The sequence below is a fragment of the Aquarana catesbeiana genome, linkage group LG03 (genome assembly GCF_042186555.1).
Source record: "Aquarana catesbeiana isolate 2022-GZ linkage group LG03, ASM4218655v1, whole genome shotgun sequence".
NCBI lineage: Eukaryota > Metazoa > Chordata > Amphibia > Anura > Ranidae > Aquarana > Aquarana catesbeiana.
In genome coordinates this window covers 243952592-243970445 of record NC_133326.1, presented here as the reverse complement: position 1 = coordinate 243970445, position 17854 = coordinate 243952592, and the positions used below count along the sequence as shown (strand labels likewise).

Below are 17854 nucleotides of genomic sequence, written 5' to 3'. Positions count from 1 at the left end.
GTAAGACCTGTGATTGAGAAGTATCTAGAATTGGATCAGGATACTGAGGGAGAATGAAGAGCTGTAGAACAGATATTTGAAGCTTACCACCTAGTCAAAGGCAGCTGAATTGACCTTTGGACATTTTCCACCAGGCCTGAAAACAATGTTTCTTGCAGGAGAGCACAATATAGACCAGGGGAAGTCAGCCTTAACAAGGAGGGGCTCTACCTGAACAACATAAAAATGATAAAAGATCACCAGTGTTCAGCACCCTTTTTTTTTGTTAAAGTGGAAGTTCAGGAAAAAACTAACACTAAACCTGCTCTCTGCCACATTCTAAACCTAAACTATCTAACCCTGTAAGTCGCTATACTTACCTATTCTGCAGCCGATCCTGTCCTGTCCCAGCATCAGCTGTCAGTGGTGGCTTCAGTGTGGAGGCGGGTGCAGGAGAGGCAGCCGACAACAGAAGTCCCATAGAAAGTCTATGGGTGATGTCACTTCCCAGCCATTTCACAGCCGTTGTCAGTCCTCTCCTGCACACAGCTTCCGCAGATAGAAACTGGACCGAATTGGCTGCAGCATAGGTAAGTACAGCGATTTTTGCTTTACAGGGTTAGATAGATCAGGTTTAGAATATGGCAAAGAGCAGGTTTAGAGCTAGTTCGTTTTTGCCTGGACTTACACTTTAAGAAATTAACTAGCAAGACCTAACTAATTGGTAAGGAAAACTATAGAGTAAAAGAAATAAATAAATAAAAAGTAAACATTAAGAAGAATATAATAAAAAAAAAGTCACTGTAAAAATATAAACATATAAATATAATATAAACATATATAAAAATATAAACTTAGCCTACCTTACAAGAGACCAGTTTCAGTCAGTAGAGCAGTGGACAGTGTCAGTAGGGCAGTGGAAGGTATGTAGACAGTGTTATTAAGGCATTGTGTCAGTAGGGCAGTGCATGGTGTCAGTAGAACACTTGACAGTGTCAGAAGAGCAGTCGACAGTGTCAGTAGGGTAGGATGGTGTCAGTAAGCAGTGAACGGGACAGTACGGCAGTGGACAGTTTCAGTCAGTAGAACAGTGGACAGTGTCAGTCAGTGGGACAGAGGACAGTGTCAGTAAAGCAGTGGATGGTGTCAGTAGTTTTTTATTTTTATCTTTTTATTATTTTTTACAGTTTTATTTTGTATTGTTTTTAACAATTTGTTTTAGTAGCCCTGTTGGGGGGCTTTGGTGAAATATCAGCGGTATAAAAAGACCCTTGATGCCTTACTTTTGAGACAGAGAAAGGAGATTGAGTCCAAAGTCCTCAATCTCCATCTCTGCAGCCTCAGCTGCACAGAATGAATGAACAGGAAGAGCTCCACACAATCTTCCTGTTTATTCACAAACTGAATCATAGTAAACACAGCATACTATGCTTCAGTTATTAATGAACACCGTAAGTGATCTGTACTGATCACTGTGTTCAGAGAAGGAGCTGTTAAATGATATATTTACCGGCCCATTTCCCACTCGCCATCCTGAAATGATCCCCTGCAGCAGCCAGAGGGAGGGAGAAGAGGGGAAGCACTGTGGGGACACACAGGGGGCTGGGTCAGCAGAAGGAAGGGGAACCTGGACAGGAGGGGCGGCGGGGGTGGCAATTACTTGAACTGATCCCCTGTATTTTCCTGCAGCAGCCGAAAGTTGGTGGTAGGGAAAGGAGGAAACAATGGCTTTCAGCTTCTGCAGGAGTAAAATACAGGGGATTGGTTTGAGTAAATGCCACCCCTACCGCCCCTCCTGTCCAGGTTCTTGGGATTTACAAGGAAGGGACGCAATCTACCTGTCACATACAAGCTAACCATGAGTAGATTGCAATCAACGGGTTGCTGACCCACAAACTAGGCAGACAGTCCTGAGAGTTGTGAGAACAGTCAAGAAAAGTGGCAGACAGTTTGAAAACATCCTGGGTAAAGAACTTTTAATACCAGGATTCAGTTTCAGTAAAATTATTTAAACCTGTAAGAGTATTGGCAGAAGAAAAATGCATTTGGAATCCTATCTTAGGACAGTTTTTGGGCAATTAAACAGAAGGGGGCAGTGAGGAGGTAGAGTTTTGGACTCTATTTTGCAACGCTGGTAAACCACCAATTGTACTTGTAGGGCTGGGATGTCCGAAAGTAGTAAGATATCTACTGTAACAGATGTCCTCTCACTCCAAAGAATGAGGGCACCCTTTTATTGTGAACAGGGCTTTGAACAGGGCTTTGAAAGGGGCCTGGCAGACTTTTTGGCCCAGGCCTTGTGCTGGAATGAAAGGCTGGACTTAGGCTTTGAAGTTGAAGGTGCTCTGCATTTAGAGGAAGTAGAAGCACCTGAAGAGGAGGGTTTTGTTACCTTTCTCTGAGTAAACAAATCTTTCTACCTGTGACTTATTTAATGAATTGGGTGATTCCCTCACCAAACAGGCATCTTCCTTGAAAAGGCATATGTGTGAGGTGTCTTTTGCAGAAAGGTCCAGCTGCCCAAGCCTTTAGCCATATAATTCTGTGCATATGAACAGAGATAAGAGCCATTCTGGATATTTTTCTCATGATGTGTTCCAGGCTATCTACACAAAAACAAAAGAGCAAATGTAAGGAACTGTAAATGCTCTACAACCACATGATCCTGAAAGGCAGTGTCATGTTGGCTGCTCATTGTCCCGGTCCAATTAGCTGCAAGTTGACATATTGAACTATCAGTCAGAGCTGGTTGCAGGGCTGGATCTGCCAGGGTAAAGAGAGTTTTCAAAATGTCTCAAGTTTCCTGTCCACAGAACCTTTAAAAGATGAAACATCTTCAACAGGTACAGTGAGATGGTTTTTTAGCACAGAGATTGCAGGGTCACCCACAAGGAAAGAACAATTCTTTGTAAACTCTCTCAACTGGATAGAGTTTTTCAAAGATTTGGCAAGATGGGAGGTGAATCTACCTGTACAATACCAAGGCTTTTGCACACAGAGGCAACAAGCTTTACAACATTAGTTAGCATATTGCTGAAAGCTCCCTCTTCAATATGGTAACAATGAGTGAAATCTTCTGCAGCGTCTTCCAACACTGCCTCTATGTCCTCTCTGATTTAGTGTCATCTAGGAATGGCATACCAAGGCCCAAATCCAGTTGTTGGGGCTTTTTTGAGCTTTGGACAAGGATGGCATGTCTGAAATAGAACTAGAACCAGATGCTGTGGCTGGTGTTAAGACCGGTTCTAGGGAAGCATCATCACTCTGAGGGTGCGTGTTGAGTGGGCCTTCGACAGGGTGAATGTTCACCTGCTGTTTAGGCCCCTTTCACATGTGGCAGGTTCCATTTTGATCAGCAGGGGATCAGCTCACAGATTCCCCGATGATCTGAGCAAAGTGGGAAGATGAAATATTCGTGTCCACTCAGTTTCTACAGAGTGGACATGGACAGAGCCTGCTCCTTTCAACTACCCTCTGATCCAATCCACATAAACGGAAGAGGATGCATCCTCCCTATCAGGAGGTAGGCAAGTCCAAATATACCTGCCTGTCCAGGAATGCAGGAATGCATGGACCTTCCAATCAGGTTTGCCTGAAAAACTGACAGGCCGACCTGATCAGATCACATGTGTGAAAGGGGAGTTAGAGTTATTTCCTATTTCGCCTGGTCTCCACCAAAGATGTGTAAGTGGTAACTCAGATGTAGACCATCTTGCAGTGGATCCTTGTGATGAAAGGGTGCAAAGAAGCACCTGAGTACTTTATAAAGACTCTAGGCAGAAGTGATGTTAAAGTGTGCAACCAATGGTGTGAAGTCACTCCTGGTGATCCATCTGAGACTGAGCTCTGAATGGATGAACTTTACCTCCAAGTTTAAAAAGTTTACACCATAAAGTGAATACTTTCCAAACAAAGCCCCATTTGACATAGTAACAGTCAAATATACAAGGTGACCCTGTCTTACCTGTTTACAACACTGGACTGTATCTACATTCCAGGCTTCACCCGTCATGGTGGACATACTCCCAAAGGGGTCTGCATGGGCTGGGTTCCCTTGTGATGGACCTTGGCCTTTGACCCGTATAGCACCCTGTGGCTAACTCAATGCATTGCACAAAGGGGCAAGGTGAGTGCCTCATTCAGGACCAGTGCCCAAAGTAACAATACAGGCTGCCCCCACATCGTGGAGTCCAGGTACAGCTTCCAAGGTTTTACAGAGGTTGCACTGATCCAAATACACTGCTTCTGTAGACAGTGAGGTTGATTGAAGAAATCTTTAGAAAATAATAAAAGAAAATAATACAGTAGTGAAGCTGGTTTCTCTAGGAAGCAAAAAACTCCATAATAAAATACTGAGCACTCATAGAGTGGTGTTGGGTTATTGAGGAGGAGGCACAGAGGGGGCATGTCCTCAAAACCTTGTCAGTGTCCAATCGCCTAAAGGTAGGATGAATAAGTTGGATTTGACCTGTACTGTAAGATTACGATGAGTTATTGCAGAGAAATAACAAAAAAATTGTCTTTAGAAATAACAAATTTTGTTTCCAAAGTATACAACTTGGAAATATTTGTAAAGTGCCAAAATGTGTTTCTACTTCTGGATAGATTGGGAATGGATCAGAGCCTATTTATTTGTGTGTCCCCACTGTGAAGTTTTTCGTCAGCACAATCTTCTTAACAGGAATACAGGCAATAATAAAAACTCAGCTGTTCTAACCATTCCGCATTGGTAAACTTTCTGCTGTTTTTGTTACCGATTCCTTTCACTTCCTGTACTGGTGACCAGGGGCGTTGCTAGGTCTACAAAAGATCTGGGGCTAGAGCCCATAGCAGTGAAGTAAATATATATATATATATATATATATATATATATATATATATATATATATATATATATATATATATAAAACAATATTTACACAATATATCTCACTTCAGATTTTAAATTTCTACTAATAAGATCTGGGTCCCCAGAGAGCCTCCCTACATACATCGGGGTCCCCAGAGAGCCTCCCCCTTACATCAGGGTCCCCAGAGAGCCTCCCCCTTACATCAGGGTCCCCAGAGAGCCCCCCGCTTACATCAGGATCCCTAGGGAGCCTCCCCCTTACATCAGGGTCCCCAAAAAGACCCCCCTTTACATCAGGTTCCCCAGAGAGACCCTCCTTACACCAGGGTCCCCAGAGAGCCCCTCCTTACATCAGTGTCCCCAGAGAGCCCCCTTACATTATGGCCCCCCTTACATCAGGGTCCCCAGAGAGCCCCCTTACTTTATGGCCCCAGAGAGCCCCCTCTTACACCAGGGGCCCCAGAGAGGCCCCCCCTTACACCAGGGTCCCCAAAGAGCCCCTCCTTACACCAGGGTTGCTATATAGATATAGCTATATATCTATATATATCTCTATCTATCTATCTATCTATCTATCTATCTATCTATCTATCTATCTATCTATCTATCTATCTATCTATCTATATATATATATATATATATATATAGATTCACCCACACACTGCAATCAATATAATTCTCAGTAGTAAGTAGCTGGAATTAGGGCAGACCTGCCATACACAGTATTGTACAATTACAGAAAACACTTGGTTCACATATGAAGCCAAAAAAAAACAGAACTCCTATCCATATTCCTCTCCTGTCTTTCACACAATTCCTCCATCATTAAACTTCTGACATCTATGTATAAATTTTACCTAATGTCTCCACCAGCCATGCGGGCTTCAAGGAACTTGCAAGACCACCACCAGACCAGAGCGGCTGTGTACTTTCCCCGCCCCCTCCTCTGCTCTCCACGGAATGTGCAGGGCAGGGAAGATTTACTGCAGCTGCCGGGAGAGAATCGCTGTTACATGTGAACACAGAAGCTGAGCTTCCATGTATAGATGTGACAGGCAGGGCTGGCTAAAAAAAAAAGCTCTATTTACAGGGATGGTCGGGCAGACCACGGGCGCAGGAGAAGGTGGAGACACTTTCGGAAAAGTAAAGAAGATCACACCAGTCCCCGTTGCATGCCGCTGGGCGCCAGAGAAGTAGGAGGTGAGTGGAGACTGGAGACAGCAGTGCAGCACTATTCCTTGCTCCCGCCCTCACTCAGAGGCTGTGACATCACTGGTTGTTAGATGCTAGGCGGAGGTAGCCCTAGCAACCAGTTCTGACAATGTAGTACGGTGGCTGTGTCCTCTATTTCAGTCTGGGACACATGGGAACTTTAGCACACCGCTGCACCTGTTAAGAGACTCGGGGCTATGGGCCTCATATTCGGGGCTATAGCCCCAAAAGCCACCCCCTAGCGACGCCACTGCTGGTGACAACACAGAAGTGAATGTAAACCTCTCAAGTGGAAGCACAGAAAGCAACTAAAACCTGAGGATTTAGGGTTCCAATTTAAATCAACCACTCAGCTGTAAATATGTTTTTTTTCCATAAAAAGAGTTTTTTCCTACTGCTACACTGTCACGTCAGTAGAGATTTGTCATTTTTCAGCATTTGTAAATTCATTGTGCTAAGATAGTACTTACTTTCCCAAAGCAAAACACTCCAGTGTCACATTTTGTTCCTTCAGAGCATAAATATCTGAGAATCCAATTTGAATATCTGCGGCATAGCGTTTTGCAGCTACAATACAAACACAACAAATAACATCTGGCATCAACAACAAAATTCAGCCATTACAGCTAAAAAGCACCACCTTTGCTAAACAAAGTATAGATCGCCAGTAAAGATCATCTACTTTAATATACTTTGGGTCTGTTTTCCGAAAAGTGGGGTTTTAGGTTTAGGGATATAAAATATATATATATTTATATATTACTGTGCACTGTGTAAGTAAGAATGCTTTCAAAAATATATATTTCAATTGTTCATATTTACCAATTTACGAAATGCAAAGTGAGTGAACAGAAAAAAAATCTAAATAAAATTAAATCAAATCAATATTTGTTGTGACTACCCTTTGGCTTCAAACCAGCATCAATTCTTACATTTGCACACCTGCACAAAGCCAGGTATTTTGTAGGATTAGAGTCAGGTGTATGATTAACTAATTATACAAAGCAGGTGCTAATGAACATCAATGTCATACATAGGTTGAAACACAGTCATTAACTGAAACAGAAACAGCTGTGTAGAAGGCTTAAAACTGGGTGAGCAACAGCCAAACTCTGCTACTAATCTGAGGTTGTGGAAGACAGTTCCATGTTACAAGTCACACACCATGGCAAGACTGAGCACAGCAACAAGATACAATGTAGTTATACTGCATCAGCAAGGTCTCTCCTAGGAAAAGATTTCAAAGCAGACTGGGGTTTTTAAGATGTGCTGTTCAAGCTCTTTTGAAGAAGCTCAAAGAAACGGACAGTGTTAAGGACCGTAGACACAGCAGTCAGCCAAGGAAACTTAAAGTGGTTCTAAAACAGAAGTTTTTTTTTACCTTACTGCATTGTATCTGCATGCAGCTCCCCCGCAGCACCCCCCCCCCCCCCCACACACACACACACACACATACACACACACACACACACACACATACCCGAGCCTGTTCCTGATCCAGCGATACGCTTGGGAGCCAGGGCTTTCTCAAATCTCTTGCCCCACATTGGCTCAGATACAGCAATGGGAGCCATTGGCTTATGTGTCTTATGGATACACAGAGCAGGGCTCAGGAACGAGCATAGAACATACATGAGTGCCCTCATAACAAGCAGCTTGCTGTGGGGCCATTGGTTGTCAGGGAGGAGCTAGGAGCACTGGAGGGGGACTTGAGAAGAGGAGGATCGAGGCTGCTCTGTGCAAAACCGTTGCACAGAGCAGGTAAGTATAAAATGTTTGTTATTTTAACAAAAAAAAAAAACCTTTACAATCACTTTAATGTAGCAGATGAAAGATACAACATGCTTACTTCTCTTGGACATCAGAAGATGTCCAGATTTGGAAGAAAGGAAAAAAATCCTGGACGGCCGCACACCGCTAAAGGCATCTTTATTTAAACAATTAAGATCCAAAAACAGTCAAATCTATGACTAAGCATCTATCCATGATGTGAAACGCATTAGCTGGTTTTCCCTGTCTTCTATGCATAAGATTTGACTGTTTTTGGATTTTAATAGTTTAAATAAAGATGCCTTTAGCAGTGTGCGGCCGTCCAGGATTTTCTCCTTTCTTCCAAATTTGAGCAGAGCCAGCACCTGCAGGATCGTAATAGGGCAGGTGTCTTTAAAAGGTCTGGAGCTTTTTGAGCTGCAATTTTTCTTTCGTCAGAAGATGTCCAGCAGTGCCATCAGCACAGAACTGGAGGAAACCAGTGGGACCCAGGTACACCCATCTACTGTCCAGAGAGGTCTGACCAGAAGTGATTTTAATGGAAGAATTGCATCCAAAAAGCCATACCTCAGATGTGGTAACAAGGCTAAGCAACTCAACTATGCACAAAAGCATAGGAACTTGGGTGCAGAAAAATGGCAGTAGGTGCTCTGGACTGATGAGTAAATTTTTTAATATTTGGCTGTAGCAGGAGGCAGTTTGCTTGCTAAAGGACTGAAGAGTGGTACATAATGAGTGTCTGCAGGCAACAGTGAAGCATGGCGGAGGTTCCTTGCAAGCTTGGGGCTGAATTTCTGCAAATGGAGTTGGAGATTTGGTCAGGATCAATGGTGTCTTCAATGCTGAGAAATACAGGCAGATACGTACCCATCATGCTGCACCATCAGGGAGGCATGTGATTGGCCCCAAATGTATTCTTCATCAGGACAAAAACCCCAAACATACAGCCAATGTCATTAAGAACTATCTTCAGCGTAAAGAAGAACAAGGAGTCCTGGAAGTGATGGTTTGGCCGCCACAGAGCCCTAATCTCAACATCATCAAGTCTGTCTGGGATTACTTGAAGAGACAGAAGGATTTGAGGCAACCTACATCCACAGAAGATCTGTGGTTAGTTCTCCAAGATGTTTGGAACAACCTATCTGCCGAGTGCCTTAAAAAACTGTGTGCAAGTGTACCTAGAAGAATTGATGCTGTTTTGAAGGCAACGGGTGGTTACACCAAATATTGATTTGATTTGGATTTCTCTTCTGTTCATTTACTTTCTATTTTGTTCATTGATAAAAAAATAAACTATTAAAACTTCTATTTCTGAAAGCATTTGTAATTTACAGCACTTTATCACACCTGCCGAAAAACTTTTGCACAGTAGTATATATGTATGAAAGATGGAATACTGGTTTCTAAATGCCTTAAGGAGGCAACTCTAAAAGGTGTTAAACAATTCAGAATTCAAGAACTAGAGTGTCTGACAAATTCTATAGAGATAGCGTATTTAAAGTGGAAGTCAGTGCTCTAACTAACTAGGGCTAAAACGACTCCCGCCTACCTCCTAACTCCTTTTAAAACTACTCTGTAAAAGGAAGATGCCTATACTTACCTATTCTCAGAGCACTCTGGCTCGGCCACCTGATCTCCCCAACAGCTAGCTTCAGGGATTAGGAGAGGTTGCCAACAACAGATGGAATGCCTGAGCATCACCCATAGGCTTACTATGGGGCATCCGTTGTTGGCTGTCCCTCCTCTTCCTGAAGCCGCCACTGGGATCCGATCACCTAACCAGACCAGAGCACTCTGGGGATAGGTAATATAAGCATCTTCCTTTTACAGGGTAGTTAGAATAAGAGTTAGGAGAGGGGTGGAAGCAGTTTAAGCTAACTAGTTAGAGCCTGGACTTCAACTTTAAGATGTGTAAAAGCAGAAATTATCTGAATTTTCACTCTCCAGTTTTAGTAAATCAACCCAATGTTTTATTTTAAAAATGCTTATAATTCTTAATGCTTTAGCAAACCAAATTAATCCATGGCAACCATCCTATTTAGTGTAGTTAAATCAGAAGAATATTAAATTGGGTTACCATGCACATCTCCCCTTTGAATGTACCCACTGCACAATTGATTACCATATTAAATATGCTCATTTATCCTATGTTGTCTAACTTTGACATTTGTTTTTTACAATCAGTGGAAGTAAATATTTATACATCTGTAAATAATAATTATGACAATGATATATCACTTATATGCTGTATGTTGTAGAGAGATACTTACATTCTGTTTGGGGCAACAGTGAAGTATATTTGCTAAATACACTTTTTGTGATTGAAGGACTGGATACAAAACAGGAGTAATTTCCTTTGTCTGACTGTTCCACTTTTGCAATATACAAATTTCCATTTGTCTGGGTAACAAATCTGCGTTTATCCACATTAATAAAATTTGGAAATTCATTTAGGATCCATCTGTAATTAAGGTCATCTGTGTAAGAAGGAAAGAAATAAATGTCTGTTAAATGCCAGTTTGAAATACTTTTGACCAGTAAAATTGTCTGTTTTATGCGGTAAAAAAGCTGCTTGGCCCAGTGCACTAAAAATTGATGAACAGAGCATTCTGCACAAAAATATGCATTTTGTATCTTTTTAATGGAAAAGTAGTGACACATGCTAATTTATAATTCATTTCAAGCTGTCAAAAATGTATAGTAAGAAATGAGTGTTATAGGCCGTGTAAGGCTTTATGTACACTGCTGCTTGTAAATGGACATTTAGGAGGAGTTGGGCGGTTTTTTTCAGCTGCCCCTGAATTCTCCTCTATGTTATCAGTACATGTACACAGGGTCATTTATAGTCATTTCTAGGCAGTTGAGTTTAGAAGCATTTTTTGGAAAGCAAAAAAATGTGTTCAGGACGGATGTTCAGAGGCATTTGAAACGCCAAACGCCTGTAACAGTTTATAAATGCGTGTAAACGTGGTAACTCGTGTTTAGCCGCATTTCGTTTACAGGCCTTTTTAATTTTTGACTATTTGAAAAAAAAAAAAAACTCTTCTCAACGCAAACGTGGCTAAACACGGCATGTAAATGCAGCAAAACAGACGTTTTTAAACGTTGGTTACTATTTGTCAGGTTAAATCGTTCAGGAGAGGTTGTAAAACATCCTGTGTACATTAAGCCTTAAGACCCCTTTCACACTGGGGCACATTTCAGGAGTTTTTGCGCTAAAAATAGCACCTGAAAAGCGCCTCTCAAGCCACCCCAGTGTGAAAGCCGAGTGCTTTCACACTGGGGCGGTGCACTTGCAGGACAGGAAAAAAAAGTCCTGCAAGCAGCAGCTCCCGTACCGCCCCTGCCCATTGAAATTCGGCAGTGGTGCCGAAGCGCCTGCAAAGCGATTCGGCAGTGCCGCTACACTGGCACTATTAACCCTTTCCTCGGCCTCTAGTAGGGGTTAAAAGCACTGCACTAGCGGCCGAATAACACCTGCTCCACCCCAGTGTGAAAGGGGTCTAAGTGCTTGTTGTAGTCAAAACACAGGCCCTGGGAGGGCTACATTTTTGTTTATTTTTTGCAATAAAAAAAAAACAATATCATGGTTACTGTGTAGCCATGCTGATACCAACCAGAATGCTCTTTACCACTGAGGTGGGTTTTTAGAGTGGTCCCCAAATAGAGCGGCACCCATTGCAAGGTTTCTCCTGTTAGAGGACACTGAGCTTTTTGGTGCATCTCATGCCTGGGTTTTTTTTCTTTTCTGGAATAGGGTGGGTGGGATTGCATGCAACACACCTGGCATCCCCTTTAGAGAGGTGTCCAGTAGGCTAAAACCCTCTTCTGAGTGAACTACTAAAAGGTCTAAAGGATCCTGTTCATCTGTAGCTAAAAAAGGACAAACAGCCTCTCCGCTATCATTTTACTTTTAAATGGATCTACGTTAGAATAAAAACCCATTATGTTCTCTTTTCTGTGCTTCACATTAGGCTCTTCTTTGTTCTTCAGTTTATAACAGGTAAATAGGTAAGGGGTCCACAGATTTATTTACCAGTTCACAACGGAGGGTATTACAACCAAGCAGATTGCATGTACATTACCCCCTGCTAGAACCAAAGGCCCAGTATCAGTTAGGCTTCCTTCACACCTGCTCGCAGCGCAGTGACAGCTGTTGCAGAACGTTTTTTTTTTTTTTTAGTTTTTTTTGTGCAGCGTTTTTGGAGCGACATAATTAATTAGAATGGGCCTCCCTCTGCTCCAAAAACATTCCAAAGAAGTTAATGTACCAAATCTTGGCACAGAACCAGGTGCATTTGGTGTAAATGGAACCCTAGTATCTGGCAACAGTTTGGAAAGAGTACTCTTGATTTTAAGACTCAAATGCCCCCCAAGTGCTGAATGGTATATAGGCTGGCATTTGCATGACATGGAGCCACGTGCTTCCAGTTATCCAGCAATGGGGATACCTAACGACTTGTCTAGTATACTGTACCGTTATTCCTTTTGTGTGTTTATGATAGGCAAGCTTTGTCTCTCAAATTTTCTACTGTAAATGAATTTTTTAAAGTACTGTCTTAAATGTAACACTGTATTTGAAATCAAGAAAATTTTGTTATAAGCATAATCATTAAAAAAAAAAGAATTTAAAAAAATGTTAAAAGGTTATATGTAAAATAAAGTTATATTATACTAGGTAAGTATTCATACTGAGTCAGGAGAGAATCTAAATTAGGTATTCCTCATATGAAGGATATGAAGGATTCACCTTACTTTTATGTTGCGACTCTACTCACTAAAACTCTGCAAAACCTTTCTCACTGCCAACCTCAGAGAATAGTGTGCCATCTTCAAAGAGTCTCAGAGCAGAGGCTTTATATTCTCTGAAGGAGAAGTTCCTTCCTCTGTGATTCTGCTAAAATCAGTACAAGAACAATATCTGTCCACAATACAAAATTACATATCGGATCTCAGACCTTTTATAAATACCTTGCACATGTTATAAATCTGCGCTTTTAGTTTAAATACCCTACAATATAGTAAAGATAGAGGAGGTCTAGCGGTACCGCATCCCAAGCTATATTTTTTGGCCTCTTAAATGTAGCAGTTTACGGGGTGAGAGGGTCCGAACCAACCCGGACTTGAAGGCCAGTTCCCATCTGAAAATGGATCTGCCCGGTTTGCCCCTGAATTCACCTACGGCGGGTCTCCTTAGGAAAGTGTGGGGGGCTGTTCAGGACGCACTAAAGGTCGCAGGCCCCTTCGGATGTACCCCTTTATGGGATAACCCAAGATATCCAGAACTCAATAAACTAGAGGGATTCACCTTATGGAAATGTAAGGGAATCTGGTTTTTCTCCCAGGTATATATAGGAAATGTATTGAAATCTTTTGCACAATTTTGCTCGGAATTCACACTCTCTACTAGATGCTTCTTTCAGTATTTACAACTCTGACATGCCCTACAGGCCCAGGGTCGGGTAACTTTTCTGTTGGTGTCCTCCTCCCTGCTTCTAAGGGCACTACTACATGCAATTGTCAGAAGGGGACTGATTTCTACAATTTATACAGCATTGTTGTCCTCTAATCAGGACCACGCTTCCTTAAAGTGTAGAGCTAAATGGACCACAGACATTGGAGAGATTGATGATGATCAATGGGACATGGCATTGGAATCAATCCCTATTGTTTCCATTTCGGCCTCCCATAGGTTGTCGCAGCTGTTTATTCTGCATAGAACCGGACGCCAACTAAACTGTTTGCATGGGGCCTGAGGGATACACCCCTATGCCAAAAATGTAAAATACATCAGGGGGACCTCATTCACATGCTGTGGCGGTGCCCAAAGCTCAATAGATATTAGACTGAGGTCACACTGACCATATCCCGGTTGGCGCAGGTACCAGTGTCCACCACCCCTCTGGTGTGTCCTATTGGGCGCAATTGATGAGGAGATGTACCAGAGGGGAATGTACATTATGCTTACTAGACTACTATATCTGCCTAGAAAACTCATAGCTAGACACTGGATGGCGCCTACTGTACCAACGGGGAAACAATGGATTGGATATGTGAACTCACTATTAATTAGAGAACAACTGGCATACCGCCATAGAAACGCTGTGAACAAATTTGAAATGGTCTGGGAGCCATGGTTGTCTGATCCAGCTCTTGCCCCCCCACAACTTGTAATGGATAGACTGTTACGAATTTAATTTAGAAAAATGTTAAACAAAGGGAGGGAGGGGTTGAAAGGAAAGGGGAAGGGAACACAGTTCACGGTCTTATGTTTGATACGTCAAACGCTTTTTTTGTAATGTCTGATAGCAAAAATAAAGAAAAAAAGACAGTGTTTTAATGCATAAGTTGTTTAACCATAGTGCTAAAAGTTTACTTGAATAGCTATGGAATGGTGCAGAGCAACATATATGGCTGTGTTTGAAGATATGCTTTGTATACTTCTGACGGATTGTGACTGTATTCAGCCTTATTACAATTTGTATTGTATTTGTATGATTACTTTCTGCATCAGCAAAATAAAAAAAGTTTTGATTAAAAAACTAAATCTGCGCTAATGAAAATTAGATTTTTTTTTAACCAAACTAAAATGCCTAAAAATTTGGTACATGTCTATTGAAGGCAGAATACAAATAATGTTTAAAAATTAGTTTTATGTTTAATTTCCCTTTTTGGTGTTCAGTTCACCATACACAATCAGAAGTTGCTTATATTAAAAAAAGAAGTATAGGATTTAAAAAAATTTTGGCTGCAGCATGGATCCAATGCTGTAGCTGTTCCCTGCCAGCTCTACAGAATTGATAGATCAAAGACCACTGAGTGCTCAGTTCTCAGGCCCGCTCTGAGCACAGAGTGGTGACTATTAGTCTGTCCCTACAGTGCTCACTAGAGCACCGGACTGTGAAGGGGGTGGAAGCTGCTGGCTCAGGCTCCCAGTGGTGCGCTAAGAGACTAAGCCAGCTGCCTGTCAGGTATCTGGCTGGATCCCGACATTATTGTCAGGATCCCTGCAGAGCCTGGACCGGCTCTGCGAGGTCCACCAACAGCGGACTTTAGCCTGCTGTTGGCTGAATCTGAGTCACAGGAGTGCAGAACTCCTGTGAACACAAAAGAAGTATGGCCAAAAGAGCTTTGGCCATACTTCTCCTTTTAAGTCGGAAAAGTTTACTGCCACCTATCTGGAGGCAGGTAGGGATGAGCTCAGTGTTCGACCCAATCATTCCCTATTTCGGACGTTTGTCTAAGCACCAAATGTTTAGGGAGTACATTGTCGATGAACATTGCAGCTTCCTGGTGCATCTTTAGCAACCACTGATGTCACAGGAATCCCCAGCCATGTAAGCAAAGTGGTGAGGATAGGGGAGAAACCTTGTTGCCTAAATATGGCCACATGGCCATATTTGGGCATCAACACGATGTCACCATTTTCTCCACTCCTTCGTTTTTATTGCCGATGGTTGTTGTGTTAGAGTGGTCAAGTTTTTTTCTTTTGGTGGATGGCATGACTGATGATGGATTTGCATTGTGAGGTATTTTGTGTGTGTGTGTGTGTGTGTGTCTTTATTTACTGTATGCTTTTATGTGAATGAGTAGGTGTACTATTTACCCCTTACTCATTCACATGGGGGGCTCTTATCTGGGTGCCCCATTATTGTTAAAGGGAGCTTCTAGTTTCCAATAAGCCCCTCACTGGGCCAGGTTTGTGGGGAAGAGGCCCTTGTCCTATCACAATTATTTCCCCCTTGGCAGGGTACCTCCCCATGTTTAGGGCATGTGAGCTGGTATGGTTTAGGAAGGGACATCAAGATCATTCCCTCCCTTTCCTGGACAGGTAACACAAAGCCTCGCCAACAGCCGGCATCGGTGGCCGTATGATGTCACAGGTTCATAGCCCAGCTCAAATTTTGGGTGGGGCTATGAACCTGTGACATCGTACACCCGTCTTTACCGGCTGTGGGCAAGGCTTTGTGTTACCAGACTGCATATGTTTGACTTGATTAATATTCTTCTTTTTTAACAAAAATGTACATTAGCAGTATTCACGTTTCCTATGTTCCTTTCCTTCCATGATGACTAATTGAGTCTGTTTGGATTTGGGGTTCAGGCTACTATATTGGTGAACATTCCATGCCGGGACCCAGTAAACGGTATTGGTTTAGCTTGGAGACACCTGAAGGGGTCGGTTGTTCTGTATGCATGTTTGATCTCCCTAATTGGGGATCATAACCTTCCAGTAAGAGGCTTATATTGCGGTGGAGGGCACGTGAGAATGGTGGACTTTCCAACCTTTTTACATGGGTTTACATTCAGTTGAGTGCATCACTATCCTGAGAAGAATTCAAACCCTCTTTTTACACGACATATATCATCTATTTGCAGCATATGGACTAAATACTTTCATTGAATGATTTGTTTCACTGTTTGATTATATATTTTGTACACTTATAGTACTGTTCAATCCTTCTTCATAATAAGAAGCGCACTATCATTTGTGTATAAACATCCACATATTCCATAGTGATTGCATTAAGGTGCCTGTGCTACTGGTGTTCATATAAATGCTGGGGTATCTTTCTGACACTCACTCAACTAAAGCAGTGGCTTGGGGAAACTATGAAATGTCTATAACATTACAGAACAGGCCTTGTTAATAGTAACTAACTACTACTGGTTTCACAATGTGATGCACATTTTCTAGGTTGCCATAATAAATAAATGGCTTATAAGCTTTCAGGACCAAATGTGGAATGGATATTGATTGTTTTAATTAGTGCTTGGAAATGAAGGTTTGCCATTGACTAACTGATTAATTAATAATGAGCACTGGAACATACATGAGCAATCTTTTCTTGTGCTCTAAATTCTCTAACATTTCTGTTTTTGTATTTTGTTTTCTGTACTATAACCCCCTTTCTCAACAATGATTGAGGCATATCCTATCATATCCTATCATTAACTATTATAGTAGATGATCAGTGTGCTATAAAATCACAAAGATTATAGTGATACAGTTCTGTAAAATCCTACCTAAGTGGCAGTTTCCACACTGGAAGAAAAGCTTAATAAAGGAGGGCAGCATATGTATATAAGATGAGGTTTGCAAGTTCTTAAAGAAAAGTTGAGTATACTTATCTTTTTAGGTTTCACTGCCTCAGCAGAGCTTTTGCAGCTTGTACTATAGTCACGCCAGTGGCGATGCATCCACTAAGGACGCACGGGCCCCGCCCCCTCTGTCACTCCACCTCCTCTGTGTAGAATGGATAGATTCTTGCATAGCATGAATCTATCCATGGCCGCTGTAGCCATCCCCTATTCAGGCGTATAAAAAATACAAAATATTATTAACTAATATTCAGGCATATGGCCCCTTTTCAGGTGCCGGGCACCTGAATTTAAGTGGCGGGGGTGTTTTTTTGAAGCACCTGATTAGAGCCATAGACTCTAATAGCCTTCAAAAAAGGTGGACTTGGAGCATTGCGCTCGCAGTCCACCCAGGTGTGTTAGAAAAGCTATTGAATATTTGCTTTTCTATCACTGAACCGCCTCTCAGCTAATTAGGAGGCGCAGATCTAATACCCGTCACCTGATTGGCTGAAGGCACAGGCGCTCCGATTGGAGGCCTAACGGAACAGGAGAAGAGACGCACGAGAGGACAGAGAAGCATGGAGGATGCAAGAGCCGTCGCCTGACCCTCTGCATGTCCCACAGCTCGCCACCGTCACCCGCTGCCTGACCTGCCACCAGGATGGGGTAAGTGCCAGTCAGACGGTTAACGGGTAAGCACGGGGGGGTCACAGAGGCTGGGTATGATGGGCACAGAGGCTGCATATGATGGGCACAGAGGCTCTATGATGGGCACAGACTGCATACGATGGGCACAGAGGCTGCATACGATGTGCACAGTGGCTGCATTTTATGAAGCACAGTGGCTGCATTTTATTGGCACAGTGGATGAATTTATGGGCACAGTGGCTGCAATTGATGGCACAGTGAAGCTGCAATTGATGGCACAGCAAGGCTGCAATTGATGGGATTTTTTTCAGT

General features: G+C 42.4%; 1 protein-coding gene across 2 annotated transcripts in view; it reads right to left on the bottom strand.

The window, feature by feature from the left end:
* Positions 1–17854, bottom strand: part of CNTN1 (contactin 1) — a 296184-nt gene that overhangs the window by 112920 nt on the left and 165410 nt on the right. For both annotated transcript variants that reach the window (XM_073619929.1, XM_073619930.1), the window contains 2 exons: positions 10081–10287; positions 6511–6607 (listed from right to left, as the gene is read on the bottom strand). In XM_073619929.1, coding sequence (XP_073476030.1) covers positions 6511–6607; positions 10081–10287 — 304 coding nt within the window. The remainder of the gene's footprint in view (positions 1–6510; positions 6608–10080; positions 10288–17854) is intronic.